The 24961-nt window shown below is 33.7% G+C and overlaps 1 protein-coding gene across 2 annotated transcripts in view; it reads right to left on the reverse strand.

Annotated features, from left to right (window-relative positions):
• LOC100646827 (potassium voltage-gated channel subfamily KQT member 1) overlaps positions 1 to 24193 on the reverse strand; it is a 164070-nt gene extending 139877 nt beyond the window's left edge. The window contains exons 1-2 of one of the 2 annotated variants that reach the window (XM_048406929.1): positions 23713 to 24193; positions 248 to 618 (exon numbers count right to left, since the gene is read on the reverse strand). In XM_048406929.1, the coding sequence (XP_048262886.1) occupies positions 248 to 344 (97 nt within the window). In that variant the 5' untranslated portion in view covers positions 345 to 618; positions 23713 to 24193. The remainder of the gene's footprint in view (positions 1 to 247; positions 619 to 23712) is intronic. The other variant, XM_048406930.1, reaches the window with a different exon arrangement.
• Positions 24194 to 24961: the final 768 nt, after the last annotated feature.

Below are 24961 nucleotides of genomic sequence, written 5' to 3' on the forward strand. Positions count from 1 at the left end.
TTTTGGAACAGGTCATTCAACGGAACCTGGTAAAGTTAGTATCAGACTGCGTAGTTATAAACAAAGAATGTATCTGATGAAAACCATCCCGAGTCATAAAAGATAATAGAAAATTTTTCCAGAAGCGATACAAAGGTGGTACAATACGTAGAAGACAAAAAGCTCATAATTCGTTAAAAAGGTGTGAAAAAAAACGGGGAAACTTTATACGATGGTAATTGATAAGATAAAGGGAGGAACGTGTTACCTGTTCTGGAGGGTGGAAGCAGCAATCCCTGAACCTCTTCTAGAGGCATCGCCTGTCCGTGGTGGTCTCGGTAAGGTCGATGAGGTCGATCCTTCATGCCTCCTAACGAACGCAATGGTGGCGTTCGTCTTTGCCAGTTTCCACGTTGAACGACGATAGTAACTTTTGTTATCAGAGATAAGGATCGAAGCGAAACTCAGGATCGGGTTCGGGAGACTGTGCGAGTCCTGAAGGACTCCTGGCGATGACGAAGGACGGTGGTAGAGCGTCATCGCCCCGCCGTCGTCCCTAAGACCATGCCCAGCTTACAAAGAATCTCGAGTCGAACAGTTTGCAGTGTGCTACTTCAACAAGTTTGATCTTCTTTCGCTCTGTAACAATAAACAGAGAAAGTTTTCGTTAATTATTGGAATTTCAATTGTCAGGAATAAACAGCGAGTAAGAAAAAGAAATCGAGGAAAACTTAAAAAGGAAAGTCTAATTCTTCCCGGTGAAATTCTACACGGATATAGATATGCATGTGTTTATTAAATTTTTCCATCGAAATATCTGAAGTTGGAGATTCCTTTCATTCGTAAATAATATTTGATGTATTAATGAAAATATAGAATCACGGAAACGAGCATTACAATTTTTTATATTTTATTTTATATTTGTATTATTTAATATTTATAGTATTTATATTATATTTTATATTTGTTTCGACAGTTATAGAAATTAATTTTAGTCGCCGCAACGTTTCGTGTTCTTCGTGTATAACATGCTATCGATTTAATTGGCCACTTATTACAATGATGTAATAATTATAATAATTCATTAACCAGGGCTGCACATTTTCTACCATCGATTAATAGCAAATTGCGTATACATATTTAACAAGTATATTTCAGGTAATTTAAATACGTCGATTTTTTATTTATTAAGTTTCGTAATTAAACATAAAAGAACTATCGAGGAGATTATTTATTCGTTGCGTCTCATCGAGTTGTTAATAATCTAATTCTGAAGTAATCACAACGTTAATTAACAATCAGTTACGTCATGCAATCAATCGGTAAGTTGATATTGCAGATTTAATAATATTGCGTTCTCTGATAAATTCCGTAATACCGTTAAATACAATTAATAATTATTATTCGATTAATCGAAGGTACAGAATTTTGTAAAATTTGGCAGACGTGCGATAAAATGCAGATGATATTTCATACAATTTGGAATTATTTTATATCATAAAATGAATTTAGTCTTGATATAATATATTCCATCACTTTATATGATATTATTAAAAGTAAAAAATTATCAATGATACTCGTTAAATGCAAGCTGAGTAATAGATCTTACTCTAAAATTTTACGTATCTTACACGTGATTTCGACTGTAATTGCCAAGATTACTATGAGAGCACTATGACCATTTTTTCTACGAAACCAATTTAGGTCACATATTGATTGCTGTTGTGAAAAAGTTGTATCTTGTAGATAGACATAGGTATAATCGTTGAGCTGCTGATTGCACTGTCCTCAAAACTTGTCATCAACCTTACAGACCACTTTAAAACAATTTTTTAACCCATTTACGTATCACTAATTAACTGGCAATGAATAATGTTTCTCGCAATTCTACATTTTATATTTATACTTTTATTAAATCTATGATTCTATACATATATTTTTATGACCTTTCAATCGTGCATTTTTTATCGTTACACATTTCTTTCTGTTTGAAAAAATAATACGAGAGGATATTAACAGCTGAATTAAATTACTTGAAATATTCCAGATGACATAGTAATCTACAGTGCCACGTCTATCTTTCCATTGTTTTATATTACAAATAGCCCGTGCGATCAGTTGATGCGGCTATAAATACCGAAAGGAAAAGATAAGCTTAATGTTGAAATATCTTTACAACTTGAAAATTATTGGAAATACTGAAAATTGATATAAAACATATTTCTTGTGAGAAAGAGGAACAACTTTTGATTATCACACCTTTGAACATGAACTACGCAAAGTAGACTGAAAGCTAGCAATAAAACGATCTGCCAATATACAAAATCTCTTGCATATGCATATGTAGATCGTACCAATAACCAACACCATAAATCATTCAACGATGACAGAGTTCTTTCGTATTGCTAGCAATTTGGTATCAAAACGATACTTCTAAACAGCTTATCATAAATCGTCATTCTCATTGTTGTTTTATCATAGGAACGTACGCCGCGTGAATACAAAATAATTAAACCTTCCACGTTTACGTATAAATAATATACAGAATGTTAAAACCCAACTAATGTGCAAACTAAATATTCACATAAAAACATAAATCCAAATTTGGTACTTTCACTCCTCGTCAAAAGGATAACCCAGGTGTACTATCCTTAATTTCTTAATGACGCGTGTAAAGTTTTTCGTCTATAACGTATAATATCAAAACATTATGAGCTCAGAATATGCGGTTCGTTAAAAATAATTAAAAATATTGTGAGGTTTAGTGTATAATAAAAAAAAATTGTCTTATTTTAAGAACGAAATGATAGCACATGTACAATAAGAAAATAATCAATATAAATCGTAACTAACGATAATTACTTATGAAACACATGTACTTATTTAATAATGGATACATCCTCCTTTATTTACTATTACTTCTATTATACGATTTGCTATTGATTTATATAGTTTCTGGATATAATTTTGACTTAACGTATCCCATTCGCGTACAATTGCATTTTTTAATTCTTGTACGTGTTGATACTGCTTTCTATCCGCGTATACGCCGTGAACAAGTTCTGCCCAGCAATTTTCAATAATATTAAGGTCCGGGGAGCGTGCAGGCCACGGCAAAATAGATATATTATTTTCATTAAAATATGATTGGATCAATCTTGATGTGTGTACAGATGCATTATCTTGTTGAAAGATGTAATAATCCAGAAATGCGTTTTGCATGATTATCTATTTGTTCTTTGATTAAATTTATGTATCGGACACTATTCATTTTCCCATTGATGAACTTGATACTTGTTTTGCCAAAATAACCGATGCCGACCCAAACCATCACGCTGCCTCCTCCCATTTGTCGTCGAATTGCTGACATTGTCCCTTTTCTTATGTCATGAAAATAATATTGGAATCCATCAGGACTATCCAAGTTGAATCTTTTTCATCTGAAAATAGTATCCTTCTCCATTTCTTTTTCCAATGCATTCATTCTTTTGCAAAGCGTAAACGTTCTACTTTGTGTTTCGTTGTTAACGAAGGTTTCTTTTTCAACTTTAACCTCTTGATATTTTTGCAGGATAGTAGAATTCGGCGAACACTTGAAACACTAGCACTAATACTACATTTCTCCATTATTTGCTTTGTTGTTAACTGCGAGCAGGAAGCTACACGCAAAATTGCTCGCTTATCACGATCGGATAACGAGGACGGCCGTCCAGTACTTTTCTTTTTGCCATAATCTTCAACATTTTTTAAGAAATTCTGTATTATTCTACGACTTCTTATTACTTTCTATATTTTTGCTACTGATAACCGTTGCTGTTTTAGTTCAAGAATTTGCTTTTTTTCAGACTCGTTTAATTTTTTTTCGCGTCTCATACTTACAAATTTATATAATATTGTACTATAATCTTTACTCGTTGATAGATCATGAACTACTGAGCAATTTTGTAAACATATTAACAGAGTATGTTATCATTTCGTTCTTAAAATAAAACAATTTTTTTTTGTTACACATTAACCTCATAATATTTTTAATTATTTTCAACAAACCGCATATTCTGAGCTCATAATGTTTTAATATTATACGTTACAGACGAAGAACTTTACACGCGTCATTGAGAAATTAAAGATAGCACACCTGGGTTATCTTTTTGACGAGGAGTGTATGAGTATGTAGTAGTCATAGATATCGATTTAGTCGCTACACGCACACGTTTTCAATTTACGATATATTTCTGTAATCTATTACACATATGTACGTTACAGTAAATGTGTATATATATATATGTGTCGGATGTTATATATATATATATATATGACGAAGTGCCGCAAGAAGATGCGGACCGAAAAGCAGAAGGGGACACAACGCCTGGAAGGGAACCGACCAGCCACATCGTCCAAGGTGTTTTGTTTCAAGTGCCGTGCGGAATTCCGTAAGAAATATTCAACAAAATTAGAGAAAAAAGAAAAGCGAAAGCAAAATGGAAAGAACACAGAACTCGAGAAAACAAAAAACACCTAAACAAACTTGCAAAGGAAATAAAAAACGAAATAAAAGAGCACAACAATAACGAATTCGCTAAGTTCATAGGGACACTTTCTACACACGAGAACACCAACTACTCCCTATGGAAAGCCATGAAAAAGATAAAGAAGCCAATAATACCCGTCCCAGCAATCAGAAAAACAGATAACACATGGGCAAGAAGCAACGAAGAACAAGCTGAAGAATTCTCCAACCACCTCTGCAACACATTCACACCACACATTATCAACAACAGCAACCTCAAAAGTCATACGGAGGAGGATGCGCAAACCACTATTATCACAACCGACAAGGAATACACCATACCTAAAACAACAGCACAAGAAATTAGAAACATAATCGATAAAACAAAAAACAACAAAGCACCAGGAATCGACCTAATCAATGGCAAAATCTTGAAAAACCTTCCGCCAAAAGCAATAAGACTAATGACAATAATATTCAATGCAATTTTAAGAATTCAATACTTCCCCAAACCATGGAAATTAGCACAGATCAAAATGTTACCTAAACCAGGCAAAGATCCACACCAAACTGCATCTTACAGACCAATATCACTGCTTCTAGTATTTTCCAAAATACTGGAAAAAATAATATATTACCGGATAAAAACAATAATAGAGATAAAAAAACTAATACCGGAACACGAATTTGGATTCAGAAACAAACACTCCACGATAGAGCAAATGCACAGGCTTATCAACGAAATAATAATAGCACTAGAAAACAAGGAATACTGCACAGCCCTCTTTATGGACATAGAGAAAGCATTTGACAAAATTAACCATGAAAATCTACTACAAACAATTAGGAAATAATTCCCGGAGCAAATACACCAATTAATAAAATCCTACCTAAGCAGCAGAACCTTCGTAATAAAAATCAAGGACACACATTCTAAAGTTAAAGACATCAAGGCAGGGGTACCACAAGGAAGCGTCCTGAAAGTCGATTAATTCAAAGATGCATTCGCTACGGATTTCCTACGTACTCGCGTAAATACAGGCCAGTTAGAAATACAATTAATTGATCCTAACATCACCGTACAAAGAAGTCCTTATAAACTCGGCGAAGAGGAGCGCAGAGTGATACATGAGAGAATAGACGGATTAGTTAGTGCAAAATCATAAGGCCTAGTAACTCACCATTCGCGAGCCCTATGTTACTCGTGAAGAAGAAGGATGGTTCGGGTAGATTGTGTGTGGATTTTCGAGAACTAAATAAAAATACGGTCGCGGATCGGGATCCTTTACCTCTTATTGCAGATCAAATCGCGAGATCGCAAATGCAAGATACTTTATTAGTCGGGGCATGGCCGGCGGATTTCACCAAATCCCTATTTATCCTAATTCTACGAAGTATACAGCATTTCTTACCCCCGACGAACAATTTGAACAATAAGTTGGTGTTTTCTTCAAATTCTTTTGTGCTTTTGTTCGGTCCATTCGATGTCTTTGCTTCTTCCGGAATGCTTCTTCCGGAATTATTTTTCCGAACAACGTTATTATGCTGACTCCATCGAAGGCAAAGATTGTTGCATTTTCAGGCAGCCTTGGTGATTCTGCAGCTAGTAATTGTCTGGTAATTGTCCTTGTTGCAATTCTGTAAGCCATCGAAGCATTTACAACAGAAATCCCCAGAAGGAGTTGCATGCCAAGTCTTCTGTACCATTTGATTCCTTTTGTAATTGTGATGGCATAAGAAATCATTTGGTCGGAATAATCTATACCTACAAACTTTTACCCTTTGACATTATGTATCGGGATGGCCCACGTTGACTTCTTTTCGCGAAACCCCGTAGACTTAGATCGCCATAAGATTGATAAAATCGCGGAGAAAGAGATCGATCTGGCCGAAATATCGGAAGACTGGCTACTAGCCGAACAACGTCGTGACCCCCAAATTTCGGGAATTGTCGAAAAGTTGCAAAATGATGAACTCGCGGAAGACATCGCGAATACTTACGAATTACGGTCCGGTACTCTCTACCGTAACATACAAAGAAGAGGCAGGACTCTCAGTTTACCTATTGTTCCAAGAGGTTTTAGATGGTCCGTTATTAACCATGTGCACCAGTCAATTATGCACTTAGGTTGGGATAAAACGCTCGAGAAGCTGTACGAGTATTACTGGTTCGAAGGAATGGCGAAGTACGTTCGCAAATTCGTAGAAGTTTTGCAGTTCGCAAAGTCGAACTACATCCAATACCCAAGACCAGCATACCGTGGCATACGGTGCACGTGGACATAACGGGCAAGCTAAGCGGTAAAAATGATTCCAAGGAATATGTCATTGTTTTAGTAGATGCTTTCACGAAGTTTGTATACCTGCATCATACCCGTAAGGTAGACTCCCTTAATACCATCAAAGCACTCAAGTCCGCTATATTTTTATTCGGCAGTCCCTGCCGGATAATAGCAGATCAGGGAAGATGTTTTACGGGTAAGGAATTCCGGGAGTTCTGTGAAAGCAAACAAATTAAAGTTCACCTGATAGCAACCGGTACTAGTAGAGCCAATGGGCAGGTAGAGCGTGTTATGGGTACATTGAAAAATATGTTCACGGTAGTAGAGACGACCGGGCGGTCATGGCAAGACGCGATTGGGGAAATACAATTGGTCTTGAATTGCACCACCAACCGCGTGACTAAAGCGAGCCCATTGGAACTACTAATCGGTAGGACAGCAAGACTGTACGACTTGTTGCTACCCGATAACGTTGAAGAAAGAGAAATAGACATCTCCGATGTAAGACAACAGGCGATAAAAATATAGCAAGTAGCGCCAAATACGACAAAGAAAGATTCGATAAAACCAAAGCTAAAGTGGTTAGGTTTAATATCGGTGATTTTGTATTGCGCAAAAATGAGGAAAGAAACCAAACCAAGTTAGATCCAAAATTTAAGGGCCTATTCGTAATAGCAGAGATTTTGGAAGGAGATAGATATACTTTAAAAACATTAGACAGCAAACGATCGTATAAATACCGTGTCACCGTGACGGAGAGTCTCTCTCTCGTACGATCTCATCAGCGGTTGACCTGTCATTCTTATACGTAGTGATTGCTCCTTGCATTAATATTTAGTATAACTTAGACGCTAAAGAAGGGTAAAGTTCAGCATCCCGTTGACCGCGTTTCGTTATCGGACCCGAGACCATTGTCATAGTGCCGCGAATATCTAAACATTGTGATTAACTAACGACGCTGTAATATCTCTAACTTGTGTCAATAAACTCAATCATTGTTACACAGTACCGATGGCTAATTCCAACGAAGATTCATCGAACACCTCTACCCCTAATCCTAACGTTAACCCGACATATATATAAAAGTTGTATCAAAAAATCAACAGCATCAAAAAACTATACCGAAAAGTGAGGAGAAAACATGAAATCTTTGACTTCGATATAATCTTCGGAAATATAATTTTTATTATTAAAGAACATTAATCAATAATCAGATTCAATAATAGCGAGAGCACGAACATTTCTGTGACTCGCTCTATATACGTATATAACGTTGAATTGCAACTGACGTGACCGTTCCCATATGTATTTTTGCCTATAGACACGCTTCACGTTCTCATACCCTCGGTCATCGAAGCGGAGACGCGTAGACCACCGACAGCTGTTTGTTAAGAGTACACATTACGTGCGTGTGAAATAGATCGATAGAAATGCTGTCTCGGTTAGTAGGTCTAGTTCAACTGGAATTATGTAGTGGATCGTACAGTATAGACATTCGAGATCGTTCGTGTCTTTTAGACCGACAGTGACCTTATCGTTGCACGTGATACTTTTTTCCTGTCTGTCCTTCGTCTATCAATTTAGTTGGCGCCCCTTCTTTAAAAAAAGAAGAGGAAGTAGAAGAAGAAGTAAGAAGAAAACTGTAAACAGTTTTTCCAACGACAAGGGAACACAACTTGACGCGAGCTCTTCAAGTTTTTTTCCAACTCATTTTTTTTTATCACGATGACGACAATCCAACCATTAAAACGCGATTTACTGTGATGTCCATATCGCGCGACTATGCTACTATGCGAATATTTACGCAGCAATGGGAATTGCGAATACGTATCAAGATTTTGAAATTGGCAGTGCCTGGTGTCTGGAAACTATTAAATTAAAACTTCAGTTTTTCTGTCGTTTATTTTTGCAGGTAGATCCAACATGTAGATTTCATTTAGAGTATATTTACGAATTATTAATTCATTTTGAACCTTAGATTGCAAAGAACTTATACGAATATACATACTACCAATGAATATAGGTAATAAAAATATCGATAATTATCTATAGGGAGTAGGGAAGAATGAGGCTAAACTACGAGTGTAGTACTCATAGGAAGAAGCAAAAGTTTCGCTGCAACTATTTCGGACACACGTATAATAAATCTATTATGTAGATTATTCATATCTTCTTCGTATTATGAGATTTTCGATTTCTGTATTAAATTTATATGTCGTTGTTTCATCGTATGCTAAAACAATTTTTGAAATGATAATAATAAAGCAAACACAAGTCAAGTTTGGATTCTGGACTATTTGATTCATCCTAAATTTATAAAACTAACATCGCGAAGCCAATACAACATATATATAATACATAATATTATATATAAAATATACTATTCGTTTTTCTCATCCGACGTCATTAATTTCATTAGAAAATTATTTCAGATGCTGAGTATACTTCTCCGTTCGAAAACATCATTTTGAAGCTACTAAAAATGATTTAATACGAAGCCACCGAGTAACAGTAATTTAATGCGTTGTAAACTGTTGTAAACGACTGCAAGCCATGTATTTTTTGACGAAACCACTTCTTAAGTCATCTGAGATCCTACTTAACGAACAATTCTACGTACAACATGATACATAAATAGTTCACGTGATTCGCGTGTAAAGTGAATTATGTATTTTGATAAAGTACATTACGAAGGCGAATGGAAATGCACGGAGAGCATGCGATCTCTTAAGAAACTCTAAATAACCAGCAGGAAACTGCTTCCAATCGTGCGACAATGACTTTCATCAAATACGCGATACTGTGAAAGAACTACGTTGAAATTGAATTTGAAATATAAAATAACTCCTCAATGAAGAAGCCACTAACAATGATTTATACAGTAATTAAGCATTTTGTAAACACTAGCCTGGTATGAAATTAAAAAAAACAAGATTAAAACTAAAACTACAGAATGGAAAATGTTAAAGTAAAATTTCCCTTCTAAGTAGAACATAAAGATGCCGGAATTTATCAAATAAGAACTACGTTAAACAGTACGTTACAAAAAGTAACGTGCCTGACTGCAGTTAGATTCGAATCAGCTATCACTTGAATAATTATGGAGGTTGCTGTATGTCATTAACTGTATCTAAAATAATGAGAATGGGAGGATAACGATCTACTTATGTCCCTCTTGTTACACTGACTCCGAGACAAGCATTCACTTGACTTGCGTACGGGATTCATACCTTCCGTTTTCACAAAGTTCTTTGTTGAGATCTTCTCGCGCAGAGTTCAACAATACAGCGTCAAAGTCACATTTTTTGCAATCAACGTTTGATGGACTTTTAGATTAAAATCACGCTGAACCGTGACGTATCTCGCGCTTCCGTCTTCCTATTACGCGCTTAACGAAATTATGTAATCATATTATCCTTAATTTCGGGAACCTCATAGGACCACGATATTAACGGGCTACGAAGTTTTTAATCTTGAAAGTAAACTAAATATATTCTCAGAGGTTCGTCTAATTTTTTACGACATTTATTTAAATGTTAACTATGCTCATTATTTGAAGTGAAATGTAAGGGAAGAGATATTAACTGGAAAAATAGCAGTAGAGGTATTCTGACCCATTAACTAACGAACAAAAATTATTATTTTCACTAACAGGTATAATTATACGGAAATTTGTTCCTTCCAACGAGAGGCCAATGTTTTTATGCATTTTATATTATACTTTATATTATATTATATTATATTATATTATATTATATTATATTATATTATATTATATTATATTATATTATATTATATTATATTATGTTATATTATATTATATTATATTATATTATGTTATATAATACTATATTATATTTTGTAATCTTATTTAAGCATATTATATATCTACTTAAGTGGATCGGGAAATATTTGTTTTTTCGTATTACCAGAATTAAATAGACAGAATATAAAACAAATAGCATGTGCATGATATTTATTAAAAACATATTATGCCTACACTTTGAATCGATACAATAATCAATAATTAATAATCAAATCTGTTACGACCACATAGCATCGATCAATACATCGTCAGAAAAATAATGGAGACCTCAAATAGCAAGCGACTTGACATTTAACGAACTCGTGAACTTCGAAATTCTAGGACAATTCACTGACCAACCCATTCTTCCATATAGACTAAAACTACTCGATTAAAATTCGCTTTTAAAAGAGGAAAAGGTCGATAAATCTTTCCAATCTGATAAATTATTTTATTAGGTGCAACAGTCTTATTATGTGACCAGCGATAATGTAAAGGATATAATTAATTTTAAAAACTATTTTTATTCAGAAAATACGCGCTTTTAAGCGAAAAAAAAGGGATATAAAGCTTCTTTCCAACAATCTGTACGCCATAAAAGAATATTGCACCAAAGGTACAGGTGACGCATAAAACTGCTATGTCTAATGAAATTTTGTCCTATCTTTCACTGTTTCAGCGTTATAGTTTGCCCTGGTTATATGGAACACCTTGTAGATCATTTAATGGTTCCATTTTTATTCCAGTTTAATGGTTTAAAATTTCATTCTAAAATAAATAACCTACGTGGCTAAAACATATTTAAAAAATATAGAATATAAAATGCAGAAATAACGTGTAACCAATGATGGAAATAGCCATTTCGTGTCAGTTATTTAATCGCCCACTGACAATAAGTGATATAAAAGAATATCTAACTTTGCGATACATCAAGAGAATAGTTTTTCTTATCGGGGACTTATCTATTATAGGAGCAAAGGCAATAAAAAATTGTGTTGCAAATTATTAAACGAACATACCTCGAGATTCCTGCAAGAACATATACACGATACTAAATATTTATGTGCATGATAATTTTACTACTTTATGAATTGTCGCAAATGTCTTCTATTCCATTATATGTTTATTCTATTACATAATATCACCTATTATAGCTATTAATTTTTTATGATATTATATTTACTGCCCTATTTCGTCATATATGATTCAGCATTGCACGAAAATATTTTATTCCACGTTTCCGACATTTCTTCATACACAACCGCCGTCTTTAGACTCGTCGATAGAGTGGTACAATTTTAAATGAACGAAACTCAGATGAAAAATATTTTTTACTTTAGCAATCCAATATGTTTCTTGTATTCGTCTTCTACGAAGGATCATAAACTTTCTAAGTGCACGTTAGACATAAAGATTAACAGGTATGTTTAGCTACTACAACCTCTACAGTTTTATCTCTTCAGGTAATAATGAATTCTATACATTTGCATATAACGATACGACAGTTTCTTCAATTTTATCTGCTCGGACGTCAATGAACAGCTTAACTATACGATACAGTAAATTAATTGCTTTTAAATCTCTACCTTTTACTTTAAGTTACTTACTACTTCGAATTATCAAATCCCAAAGATTGTTCACAAATTCTTTAATCGATACGATAGAAAATGAAAATTATATAATCTTTGGATAATTACATGATATTATAACGAGAAAGCGTGCAATGCGGTGATTAACAGAGCGCAAAACGTTGCAATAACGAACGCGCGAAAGATATTTCATAATCGATGGCACATTAACAAACCAGATATTGTGACATTTCATGGAAATGATCAATACCGTGTGGAGTTGACAAAAATAGAGTCGTTATAGCGTAAATTTAGCAGGTATCATCATCTCCATTTACGTAATCGATTTCCACCCTATAACACGTTTAACAACAGAAAATTATAACAGCTATAATAAATTCGACATTCTAAAAGTTTTCTAATCTGATATACAGATCCTGTAACCTATAAATCCTACGACCTATGAAATCTGTAGTCCATAAAATCCTGATTCTGTTTTAGCTTCGGATTTAATAAATCCTATTTTCCGCAGCTTTTACATTCTACAGATTCTGATGACCTACAAATTTGATAATGTACAGTTTACACAAATCTTATACCTTGTACAAGTATTTCGCTCTAACGTAAAATATTTCACATGTAGCATAATCTATTTGACGTAAGCATAGTTTACGAAATTAATGATTTTATCATAAACTCGAAATGCAAAATTACTAGAAAAAAAGAACAAGAAGACACCACCAAGACGATCATAACTGTCTGAATACCTTTCGACCTACATTGCCACCTATTGTTTATTAATACCGTAACGCAATAATCAGATAATTTATATCAGTACGTATCATCGATACGAGACGTTATTACTATGTGTCTAGCATCCATGACAGAACAATTTCAAACGCCACTCAATCAGACCATAATCCCCATAATCTTAACCCTTCAACCGTGATGTGCTCGAAGAGGAAACCATTTGCTACGCGCAGCACGGGATCGTTAGCGAAGTACATTAGGAACATTAAACATCTAGTCATCGCTTCTCCTTTCATCTACAAATCGATTTACCATGCTACGTATAATGCGACTATCTTAGCAGCGACTAAAATAAGAAGAAAATACAGAATAACATTTTTTACATAGACAAGCAATGAATTTCGGAGCTCGACTTTCTCAGAAATTAAATCTCCGGATGACAAAGCTTTATCATAGATTTTCTTTTGAATTTTGAATTAAAAATTCAAGTAACTTGGCTAACTTACACGAATTATACATTTACGAAAATTACATATTCCGTTTGCTGTGTGTGTATTCAGTTCGCTAAGGAAAAGACTTGACCAATATATCTTGAAATCGCTCATTGAAAATTGATGCTTAGGAAACAGAATACGAAACATCGTTGACTGAAAACGTTTCGTGACAAGCTGCCCTTCCCTTGCTATCCAGTAAATAACTATACTACCCAAGATTTATATCGACGTCTATCAATGATCGATGTGGAGTCGTCATGCTAAATGATCCCCTTCCTTCTCTAATCGTATTTTCTATTCAGGTCGCTTCAGATTTGCTTACGGATTTAACTTCTTTTATCTCCGTCAAGGGATAGAAAGAAATGTATTAACCAGATGTACTTTTTATCGGGTGCATGTGGAGAAAGGGGAAAACGAGGGAGAATGTATTGTCGCGGTTTTAAAAGTATCGATTATTAGCTGGTGTTTATTCCGACATGGATGCAGCTTTACAAAACATACCCGATTTCCGTTAATTAAATGGCCAACTATCCGGCAATTATCGAGTGACAAATTAATGATTGCACATGAAATCTAACTATTTGCGGAAAGGAAGATAGTCCTCTATTAATACATTTTTTAATAAAGTAATATTAATTAATTTTTATATTAAACTAATTTATCTCGAAAGATTTACTTTTATAGACTCAAACCGATAAATACTGTTTACGGTTGAAATACAAATTTTGTTTATAATTATCGTGACTAAGTTGCTACTTCTTGGCCGAAGTATGAGATGAAATACTACGTATCACCATTACTACCTGTATTGGTCATTATCCTTAAGCCATCAGTGATAATAACCCAACGTTGCGTTCACGCGATATTTTATTGACGATTTATTTGCCAATCAATTTACGTTATTGAATTCTGCTTTTTAATATTTCGGCACTAAAAGGAAATTCCAAGGATTCGACTAATGTTTCTTACGTCACTGTGTCTTCCATTTGGACTATACAATTTGATAAAATCGAGAGAAACTGAAGTATTTGTAAATTATGATTAATGCTTAGCCTTTCATGGGTTAAAGGAATGAAACAATTTTTCAAACTTTAATATATATATGTGTATAAGTGAATCGTTATTATGTCAGATTAAATATTTTATATCAAAAGTAGAAAGTATTTAGCGCTTCATGTGTTATATATGATAATTTATATATTAACTATATTAATTATATTGATTAATATATATTAATTAATATATATAACACACGGAACGCTAAATACTTTCTATTTTTAATAGAAAAATATTTAATCTGACGTAACAAGGATTTTCTTCTATTACTAATAGTAAAGAAATATTTTTCGATTTGGATGGAATTAAAATGTAGATCCTAATCACTAAATATAAGCATCAATTTTGTATTCGTTCTGGAATTTAAATTATGGACAATTGTAAATAACATTTTATGTATACTAGAAAAGTACGATATAAAAGTATGAATGAAACCAAACACGCGTTCATATAGGAATAAATATATTTAAACTGCGAATGAATGAAAACATGCAATTATGTAAAACACCTCTAACTCACTATGTAAGATAGTGTTATAAGTCAGTCAGTGAACGCTTGCTTTATCTCGAGTAACCATCGCTGCAAATATATCTCTTAATTCAGAAGCTTGGCAAAGGAAATCCTTGAATTTTGTATGGACACAATTGCTATCGAAGTGTTCTGAACATGTTTGAATTATTCATGGTTCTTATTCATTGTCCTTGCAAATGCTAAGACGGCGTTAAACACGAAGCAAGAAACACGAAGTTTAAAAAACGCGACGACAAAACATTTCTAAAGGCAACATCAACGAAATTAAAATTAACGAATCAACTTGCTTCAAAATTATTCTCGTTAATGTCATTATTCGTTGCATTACATAATTTCAATTACAGCAGGAAAATTGTACGTTATTTCTGAACCGACATCAAAGAGTAAATACTTTGCATCTTAGAAATCAACAACAAAGCAATTTTATGCAATTTTCCTAATAAAAACGATACACACGTAAGATAAGCGTCGTTAATGATAACGAGTGATATATATATATATGTATGTATTATATGTGTGGCTATTATATTGTAATTCTCAATCAAGTCTAATCTCATTGTTCAGCAGACACGATATTTTAGCTGTGTGTAATAACTGGCACGTATAAATCGAGTTAAATAGATGAAAGATGACTATAACCTTGATGACCAACCGACTTTTCGATCGGTCATGTTTATCTGTTCAACGTATCAGAACTGCTAACATTAGCCAGTTCTTGAAACCGATATATACTCAGCCTGATTCTATAACGAAACTTTTATATTTCAGAAAAATAATTAACGTTATTTCGTATAGAATGTCTAATATTCGTTCACGATATTTTCATAGCCTTCCCGTGAAATGAAAAGTAATCAAAATCTCGAGGAAATTGACCTTCTATAATAATTTGTAATTTAACGTTACAGTGGAAAAATTGAAAGTATAAGATATAGGGTAAAAGTGCAATATAAAATAAATTAAAGAAAAATTGAATATGTATCTCTTTAAGTATTATTAATAAAATGATACAGATATTGTTTAAAGGGAATATTATTTTTCCAATATCGAATATTATAAACCGCGTTCCTTTCGTAGAAATAACGTTAATTCATACTTCTTACAGGGAAAATTCCTGCACGTCGTACCAGATAGACTAACAATCTGTTTTGATAAATTCCTTTGTGTAATTCGCTGAGAAATCTATTGGCAATAGAATTTAGCGTATCGTGCCTCGGAAAGATTTATAAAAGTATACTTTTACATAAATCTACTACCGCGGCGCCGTAAATGATATACTTTTAATGAAATTACTTATCTCACGTCATCGTGGTTTCGCGAACGAAAGGATATTAGAATCGATTCAGCATCTTGAATTTTGAACACGAAATTGAGAAGAGGATCCACAATGGAAGAGGAGGTATAATGGGAACTTTGGTAGGCAAAGCGGTACAAAAGTTACTGACTGCCGGCTAGTGAATTTATAAAAGCTTCTACAACTTCGACTGACGTTTCACTGAATCCTGTAGATTATATTTTCAGGAACTGGAGAAACTCCTATCCAAGAAGACGACACCGATAAAGTCGTCCCATCCTGAATTTCATACTTGCACGCTCTTTCACTCGCTACTCGTTCCGCGAAATAATCTAACATGTAAAATAGAATTCAATTTGCCACTTTATGGATGTTGTCAAATATTGTTTGGTCAAAATCATGCTTTCTTTTTCTCAGGCTTTGAAAACGTTTGATCGAATAATGGATAATTTTACAATTGATTAATTAATTACATAATAACGTATAGTAACATACTTTAAATAATTTTCACTTTCTTCTCAAATCTTCCCCAATCTTTTAACAATTTTAGCTGCAGAAAACAAATCTAACTGCAATCTTCTATTTATCAAAGTTTTGATAAGGTCTCGAAACAAAAGATCAAGTTTAAATATCTACTTTTACCGTAACAAACTACTTTCTATGATGTTGCTCCGTTTACCACAATAAACTGGCATAGTAAAAATTCATTATTTCGGATGACAACTGGAAAATAAATTTGAAACTGCTAGATAATCTCGCATATATTTACATATTTTAAAGGAGACAATGAAAAACAAGTTGAGCATTAAATAACTGCTAACAAAGTTACTGAACAAAATTTATATATTTTATACAGTGACTGAAATTCTCTCCTGGACTTTATCGACAGAATCACGCAGTCAGCGACCAAATTGTTGTTAGACACGTGTCAAGTTCAGTTTAAGGCTTGACAAAACAAAATACGTGACTTTCCATTTAACGCGTGATTCGAAAATTCGAACCGCGCAGTTCCTAAACGATCTGAAACTGCTTAAACAGTTATCGTTGATAACCAGCCGCAAAACATTTGCATTGAAAACAGTTTGACAGTTTACTCTTGAAATTCATATACATATACGTTATTTGTATTTGCTTGCAATCAAACGTGATCACGAAATATTTACACTGGGTATTATAAGACACTGTGTATATAATAACTCCACATAGCAGGATACACTACATAATACCACTTTTTATATCTTTTTATTTACAATGAAAGCGTCCGCAGTTCGAGTACCAACTGTACAATTTAAATTGTATAATTTCGTGCAATAGAAAAAAGATTATTATTGCTATTGACAATAACACTCGTTAATTGGAATTATCAATAAACAGTTTGAAAATATCTAGAAAATTTTCACCAATGATTTTCAAAAGCGAATAGAAGCAGACACGATTTAACGTCGGACACAAAATAGGATATTTGACCTTGTCAAAAAGCAGACATTTCTCAGGCAGCATCGCTCTTCTGGGAGCAATATGCTATGTAACTGTGCTAAACGATTCGTTTTTCAAACGAAGACAGACGTCAGGGCTTTTATCATAGCCCAGCGGGACTTTCAAGGAAGAGGTATAGATCGAAGAATACCAGCAAACGCGAGTGAAAAGAAGAAAAATTACGTTGCTCTCCGTTCACCTGATTTTCACAGCGAACGAAAGAATAAAGCCTGATTCACACTAGCGGTTAAACGTACGGTTAGATCACGATCAATCAAAAATCTAAGATTTTTCTTAAGCATTCGCATTAAAAGATCAGACACAATCACATTCAATCCAAGTCTATTTCATTTTTTTTTTTCTTTTGGAAATTTTTAATTCTTGAGATTTTGATTCTTTTTGAAATTTCTTCCGTATTTCGATCCAAAGTTTCATTTTGTCGAGTGTGTCACGATATTTTTCGCGACTGAGGTCATGGACTGGAAATCACGTTGCAATTTCGTATAAATTTAATCACGTTCTTCGTGTTCGTTTTCGACTGTCGACCGTGGTCTTAATCGTCAGCAAATCGACAAGCCACGGTCAACAGATTTTCATTTGACTTGACCGAATCGTCCATCGCGAATGCTCTCATCGGATCACGTCTGAACGATTTTAATCGGCACTTGATTTGATGCGATCTGACCATACCGTGATCGCTAGTGTGAATCAAGCTTTACTGGACTATTTAAGTTCGTAAAATCGGCGAAGCTCAAAATCATTGCTCTTCGTTAAACGGACGAGATCCTCTTTGTTAAAGCGAGATCATATACCGTCCGATCAAAAGTTAAAAATCTTTATTCATAGGTAAAAATGGGTTCAAACGATTTTGTGATATTGAAATAGAAAATTTAAGGTCAGTGCGCAGTTCGAAGGACTCAGAGGAACGCGAAAATGAAATTGAAATTTTGAAAGTTTCTAGTTCAGCACTGGGATAACTGAATGGACGAAGCACGAAAATGTTAAGGAAAGAAAAATAAGAATTTTACAAGTTAACTGAAAAACATTCCCACTTAAAAGTCAACCAGAGTAATTACCAGAGTAATTTCTTAAAGGACATGAGAAGATCACTATGCAATTCATGGAACATAGATGTTCAGAAGAATGAAGAATTTTTTAATTAATTGAAAAAGTTGCTCGCTATTTATTATCTAGGAAGGAAGCGAGCAGAAACAATTCGTAATTGCCCTTAAGATCCATACAGTCGACAAGTTTCAGTGAACAGGAAACGTAACGGAAGATTAAATATTGGCGCAATTATGCAAATGACATGAATCTTTTGGCTGACGGCGTAGTTATAACACTTCTTGTCCGGTATCGTCGTTTACTCTGCACGTGCTCTTTTCACGTTATAATTTTAATTCATCGCGAGTCTCCCTCCTTTAAAAGGCAGCTTTTATAAGTCACGGTTAATCGCAAGCGTGGGTCTTCTCCTGCATCAAGAAGAATGAACTTCAATATTGAAGTTGAAGTGAAAAATTCTGCAGGAGAAATACGAATAACGGGACAAATATTTTAGACAGAAATAAAAATATAAATAGTTAATCCGTTGTGACATTTAAATTTAGTATAGCGTTCTGATCTTAATCCGTCGTCTCCATAAAATAAGATAAAATCATCATGAAGATTAACAGTTTCGTTATAAATGTTTCCACATCGAACTTCCATTCCTTTTTTTGATTTATTCCCATCCGATATTGATAAAGTACAGCTGTCCACAACTGCAAAATATTCGGGATAAATAAATTAACAAGTAGACAGTATTAGGTCACGCGGTCAAAAAGCTTTAATTATTATTGTAATTGAAGAAACAACGAATCTAAACCCGTAAAGTTAATGTTACGATTTAAAGGTTAAAATATCATCGGAATGATTAAAAACCGTAATCTTGCAAGAAATATGTGCTACCCAAAGCCAAAGGGATGCAAATGATATTTTTCTGATATCGAGGAAATCGAGTTTGAAATTCAAATGTGTTACGAATTATCGAATATATGAAAATAACGTTATTGCACTTGCATCTCTTTGGCCCTAAGTCCCATGTATATAAAGTAGAATTATAATACTCCATGCTGCTAAAAAGTGTACACTATAGATAGAGTACGTCACGCTGTTACCAAAGCAATAGTAAAGAGCGTATTTTCTATTCGATACAATAAAATTGAATGTATAAACAATTATAATCATTGTACGCTTAAACCGATGGTACAAATAGTGTTCGAACAACTTGCTGATATTCTATTTGACCTAATTTTCGCTTCCAAGCGCTGTGTTGATGACTTCAACATGTACAGATTGTATCTACTATTCTACACACCTACTTCATGTTCCTTATCCGTTAGAGACGTCCATCTATAGATAAAAGAAGTACGAAGACAGAAGGATAACTAGAAAACGTAAGAGAGAAAATATATTTGGTCTTCGATTACAGCTATATCGTTACAAAATAAGTGTCAATTTCGAAACAATGAAATTTTTGGTGAAACTTAAAATCATCTGAATTAATATATCTTCGTCGTAGCGTATAAGCTCGTTTCCGTGAAAATAAATCTAGTATAAACAAAATATGACATTATATATATATTCCTAAAGAAAGATGGTCCAAAATCACATTTCCGCGTGTTGTATCTTGAAGGCACCAGAACCTCGTTGTTTTCAATAGAACCTTGACGGTAAAATATTAATCGGAGAATCAAATAAATATCCAAAATCGTAAACCTAGAAATTGATCCTAATAATCTTCGAATAATTCTATGTCATTATATAACATTAATAAATGTTATTATATAATATTATATAATAAAAGAAACTCTTTTGAACGTCGATACGTATTCAGATACTGTCAGGATAATAATCAGAATATATATGTATATAGGTCAGAACAGTAGTAACAGTTGCATACTACACAGATGTAGAATAGCGAGCATAAATCGATACATAATTAAGCAAATTACCCAGAGGTAATCACTGTGAGTCACATAGGGTGTCATTAAATAATTTAAGGAGGATCGATATTTTTCCAACGTAGAAGAAAATGGCATAAATGTCGGTACTAAATCGTGCTAAAGTCATTCAACGATAACAAGTAGTTGTACTCAGTCAGGTATGCTTTTATTTACGTTTCATTGTCGCACCATCTTGGAAACTTTATAAAATCGGCAACTTTGGCTAAGAAGTCAATCGAATAAAAGCTTTACGCCGTATTAGGATCGAGTATAGTGCGTATTATGTCAGGGCAATATTCATCCTACGATTCTCTGAAAAATCATTCACATAACGTATATATACGAATGTGCACATATTGTGTAAAATTGTTATTGTTTTATACGAATAATGATGAGAAGTATAGAAACAGATGTATGACGATTTAATACCGTTTCTACAGCATTACAATACATCTACAGCATTATTAGTGTTCATCAAAATGTAAAAACATATTGCAATATTGTTTGTGAGTACGAGATGAAGCATATAAATATTAAATGAATTTTGATGGCTGAAATTTACATGAAAATTAAATCATTCAACGACCATCGAATAATGTCTTAGGGGTGCAGACCCATTTCTGTTTTAAAATCTCACATCATGAGAGAAAATAACAACACATAATTAACGGCATTTGATTTGCAAATAAGAAAAATGCAAATATTTATTAGTATACATATATAAGGTACAAACATAGTAGACTATTTATTAAAAATTTCATTCCAGGATTGCCCGTTCAGTTCTAAGTCCGTATGTGCCCATATGTCTATCAATTCCTTCATCCTGACAGCAAAAACACGATTACTTGGTTTACTGATGGATTTTACAATCTCGCTGTAAAGTGGCAAATCGTTTCAAATTGAAAATAAACAAAAACGTTTATTCGAAAATATTCTAAAAAAATAAAAATTGTATCCTCAGCAAAGATCTCGCTTTCCCACTAGATTTTCCGCTATCAACAAAATTCGACCAACTGCAAATAGATAGTTGCAACACGCGGTAATCAACTACTTCCGTGTCGCTTCACACAAACAAAAATATGTACTCGTTTCAATGTTAGCCCACTCTCCGAAAAATAGGCTCAATTCGCGATGGCGTATTTCGCGGAACAATGAGAACGTGACACGAAAAACAAGCTACGTATGTACATGCGCGAAATACTCGGTCTATCAATGATGTAAATGTGATGTCGTCGTGCTTTAACTGGATGAAAGTGAACAGCGAGCAACAAAATTTAAATTTCAATTATGTACAAGTAATTCTCGGTAGAAATAACATTGGGTCCTTTTCCATAGAATCAGAAATGATTTAAATGAATGGCTCATTAAATATCGCCAATATATCCATATATAATAATAAGATATTAAGAGAATTAACATACAGGTAATCAATTAATCAACAAAACGCTATAATTTACATGTAATATAACTTTCGTAATAATTTCAAATTTTTTAATTCTTGTTAATTATAATATTCTTGTTCTATCTTCGGAAAAATTCCTGCCATGCATATAATTATTCGTCGTTTCTATAATGTTACATCATATATAGAAATCAACGAAAATAATTTTCAACGAAATAGAAGATCTTCTGCCGCTTATGGCGTCGAAGTTACATGTTTATTTTCGACGAATCATTGATGTTCCTCGCTAATCTACGAAAATGTTGTTTAAATAGAACACTGCGTGCAGAAGATACCATTGATCTTATTACTTCACGCGTATATTAATTCGTTACATTGCCTGTTTTCGTACTAATAATTAGCATAATGAAATTTCATAAATATATCGAGCTCGCATAAGCTAGCATGTGCTCTGAACTTCGACCCCGATTACTCACGAAACGCTAACCTTTGGGTTACTCACCCGCGTCAATTATCGACTACGCGAATAAATCACCGAAAACACGCTAGAAAATGTATTTCTTACCTTGACACTTGATCTAATGAGAAACTAAAGGTAATTCACCGAATACTTAATATTATAGATAATACGCGAAATAAAAGAAATTGTATTAAACGGAATGGGTAATTAAGTAAGTACAAGTGATCAGGATCAAACGCAAGGCAGACATAGATTTCACTCGAGGACGAAATTAAGAATTCGCGACATACTTTTTTAAAAACATTAGGGCATTAATAAATTGTTACGATAATGAGATAAATATTTCAGAGTACATATGGTTTTATCAATAACCTTTGTATTCTAGCGATTTAATGATGTGAATTAATTTCTGTTTTATGATCAACATAATAATTTGTATTTTTCAATTAGTTGTCATAGATGATTGGGCAAAGAATTTAAATCATGCATTTCAATATTTTTAGCATACTATTTTACCTACATGTAGTAAGTAAACATGTTTTACATGTTTGTAACGAACACGATTTCATCGTTTTATAATAAACATACGATATTTTCAGCGAAGATGAAAAAAATAATTAAAAGATCACGTACTCGAGTAATTTTATCGGTCGCTCAAGTATCCAATATCGTAAAAATGTTCAAGGTATTCGATAAAAGTGTCATCGTAAAAAAACATGAGCTACACTTCTTTTTCTTTCTTAACATTTGATTAATTAGCTGACATTGTTCAGTGAAATTGTTTTTAACGTCGTATCGTTTCCAATATTGTTTCTCAATTGCATCACCAAAATGCAAGAATTTATAAATTTTTAATTATTCGAATTATTTATTCCTTTCACTGTGTAGCAATCAATACAAAAGAATCTCTTTAACATCTGTATAACAACTCTTTAACATCATTATCATGTATAAATATCCCTCGTTTTTAGGTTGTATTGCTTCTCAACTAGTGAGCTCATTAAAATTTTCTAACAAAAAAATATAACATAACTTTACATCGTAAGTCGAATTTACTATCAAAGAGGAACCCAAAACAAAAGCACATCAACGATCACACGCCTAATAATACAAAAATAAATGCTTACCTGTTATGACAACAGCCCAGAAGAATGAGATATGTATCAAGAGAGAGATAATACGGAGAAACAAACTGTCATCCAGATCACATATTACCAATCATCAGATCACCAATGCATTCGAAGATATGTGGACGAGGATTCCTCGAGACGTCCTGGTCGCATCGATTCCTGCGCTTGCTAACCAAGAATTGTTCATTGTTCACTTGCTTGCACAAAATTATGACAGCAAACCGAGAATGGAGAGGAAACCACCGTGGATCTGCACCTGTCTACGATGATAGGCACGTGTACCAACGATCCATTCGCGTACACGTGTATACACCGTGGCGCGTGAGACACACACGCTTTGACTATCGATTGTGCGCGAAAAGCTGTAGGGCAATGTAGAAAAAAAATGGTCCCTCGAGAAACTCGCGAGCTACCACTACCACCATAGGCGGCTTTTCTACGGAGACAACTCGTCCTGCGGCGTTACGGACGGACAGCTCTGACAGGAGGCGTACACGCGCGCCTCCATCCATCGCGCATACGTTCACGCGCATCGTGCCCTCGACTCATTAAGCAGGCGCGCCAACTGTAACGCTTGGAATCTTACCAGGCTATCGTAAACAAAAGTTGGCTTATTCTGTGACTTTGAACTTCAAAATTAATCTATACAATCTACACACGTAATAAAACAGTAGAAGGGTTATGTTTATACATTGAATAAACAACATAAAATATCAGTCATTCAGGTACAGCCATAAGTTATGGAGTCCAAAAAGCTAATCATTGCAATTTTTGTCTGTTCGTTTATATTCGTATCACTGCTTGTTAAAACTACTAAAGGTAAGAATTACTTTGAACGGATTTTGATGGAGTTTTCTCTGATGTAGAGCTTAATTTTTAGGAAAGAAAATAGGGTATATTTTATCTCGATCCGATTTGTAGAAGCTAAAAACTAGCCTGGCATCTGACTTGTATGCGCTCCCATATTTGGTAAAGGTCAAACAATATGTCTAAAATCGAAACTTTTTATAATTTAATATTTTTTTTACAATGGGGTGTAACGTAACTGTTAGTATAAAAAATATATATACATAATGTGATAGTCGTGTATTTTGTAATAATTTTTATTAGAGTAATTGAAGTTATCCGGTCAACGTGTAATTGAATGTAATAGATAAAATATTCTATATCTATTTACGTTATTATAGACAAAATCTAGATCGACCATTTTTAAGATCTTTGGTTATCTAAAAAAGCCAAACAATGA

This window comes from Bombus terrestris, chromosome 6 (assembly GCF_910591885.1).
Source record: "Bombus terrestris chromosome 6, iyBomTerr1.2, whole genome shotgun sequence".
Taxonomy (NCBI): domain Eukaryota; kingdom Metazoa; phylum Arthropoda; class Insecta; order Hymenoptera; family Apidae; genus Bombus; species Bombus terrestris.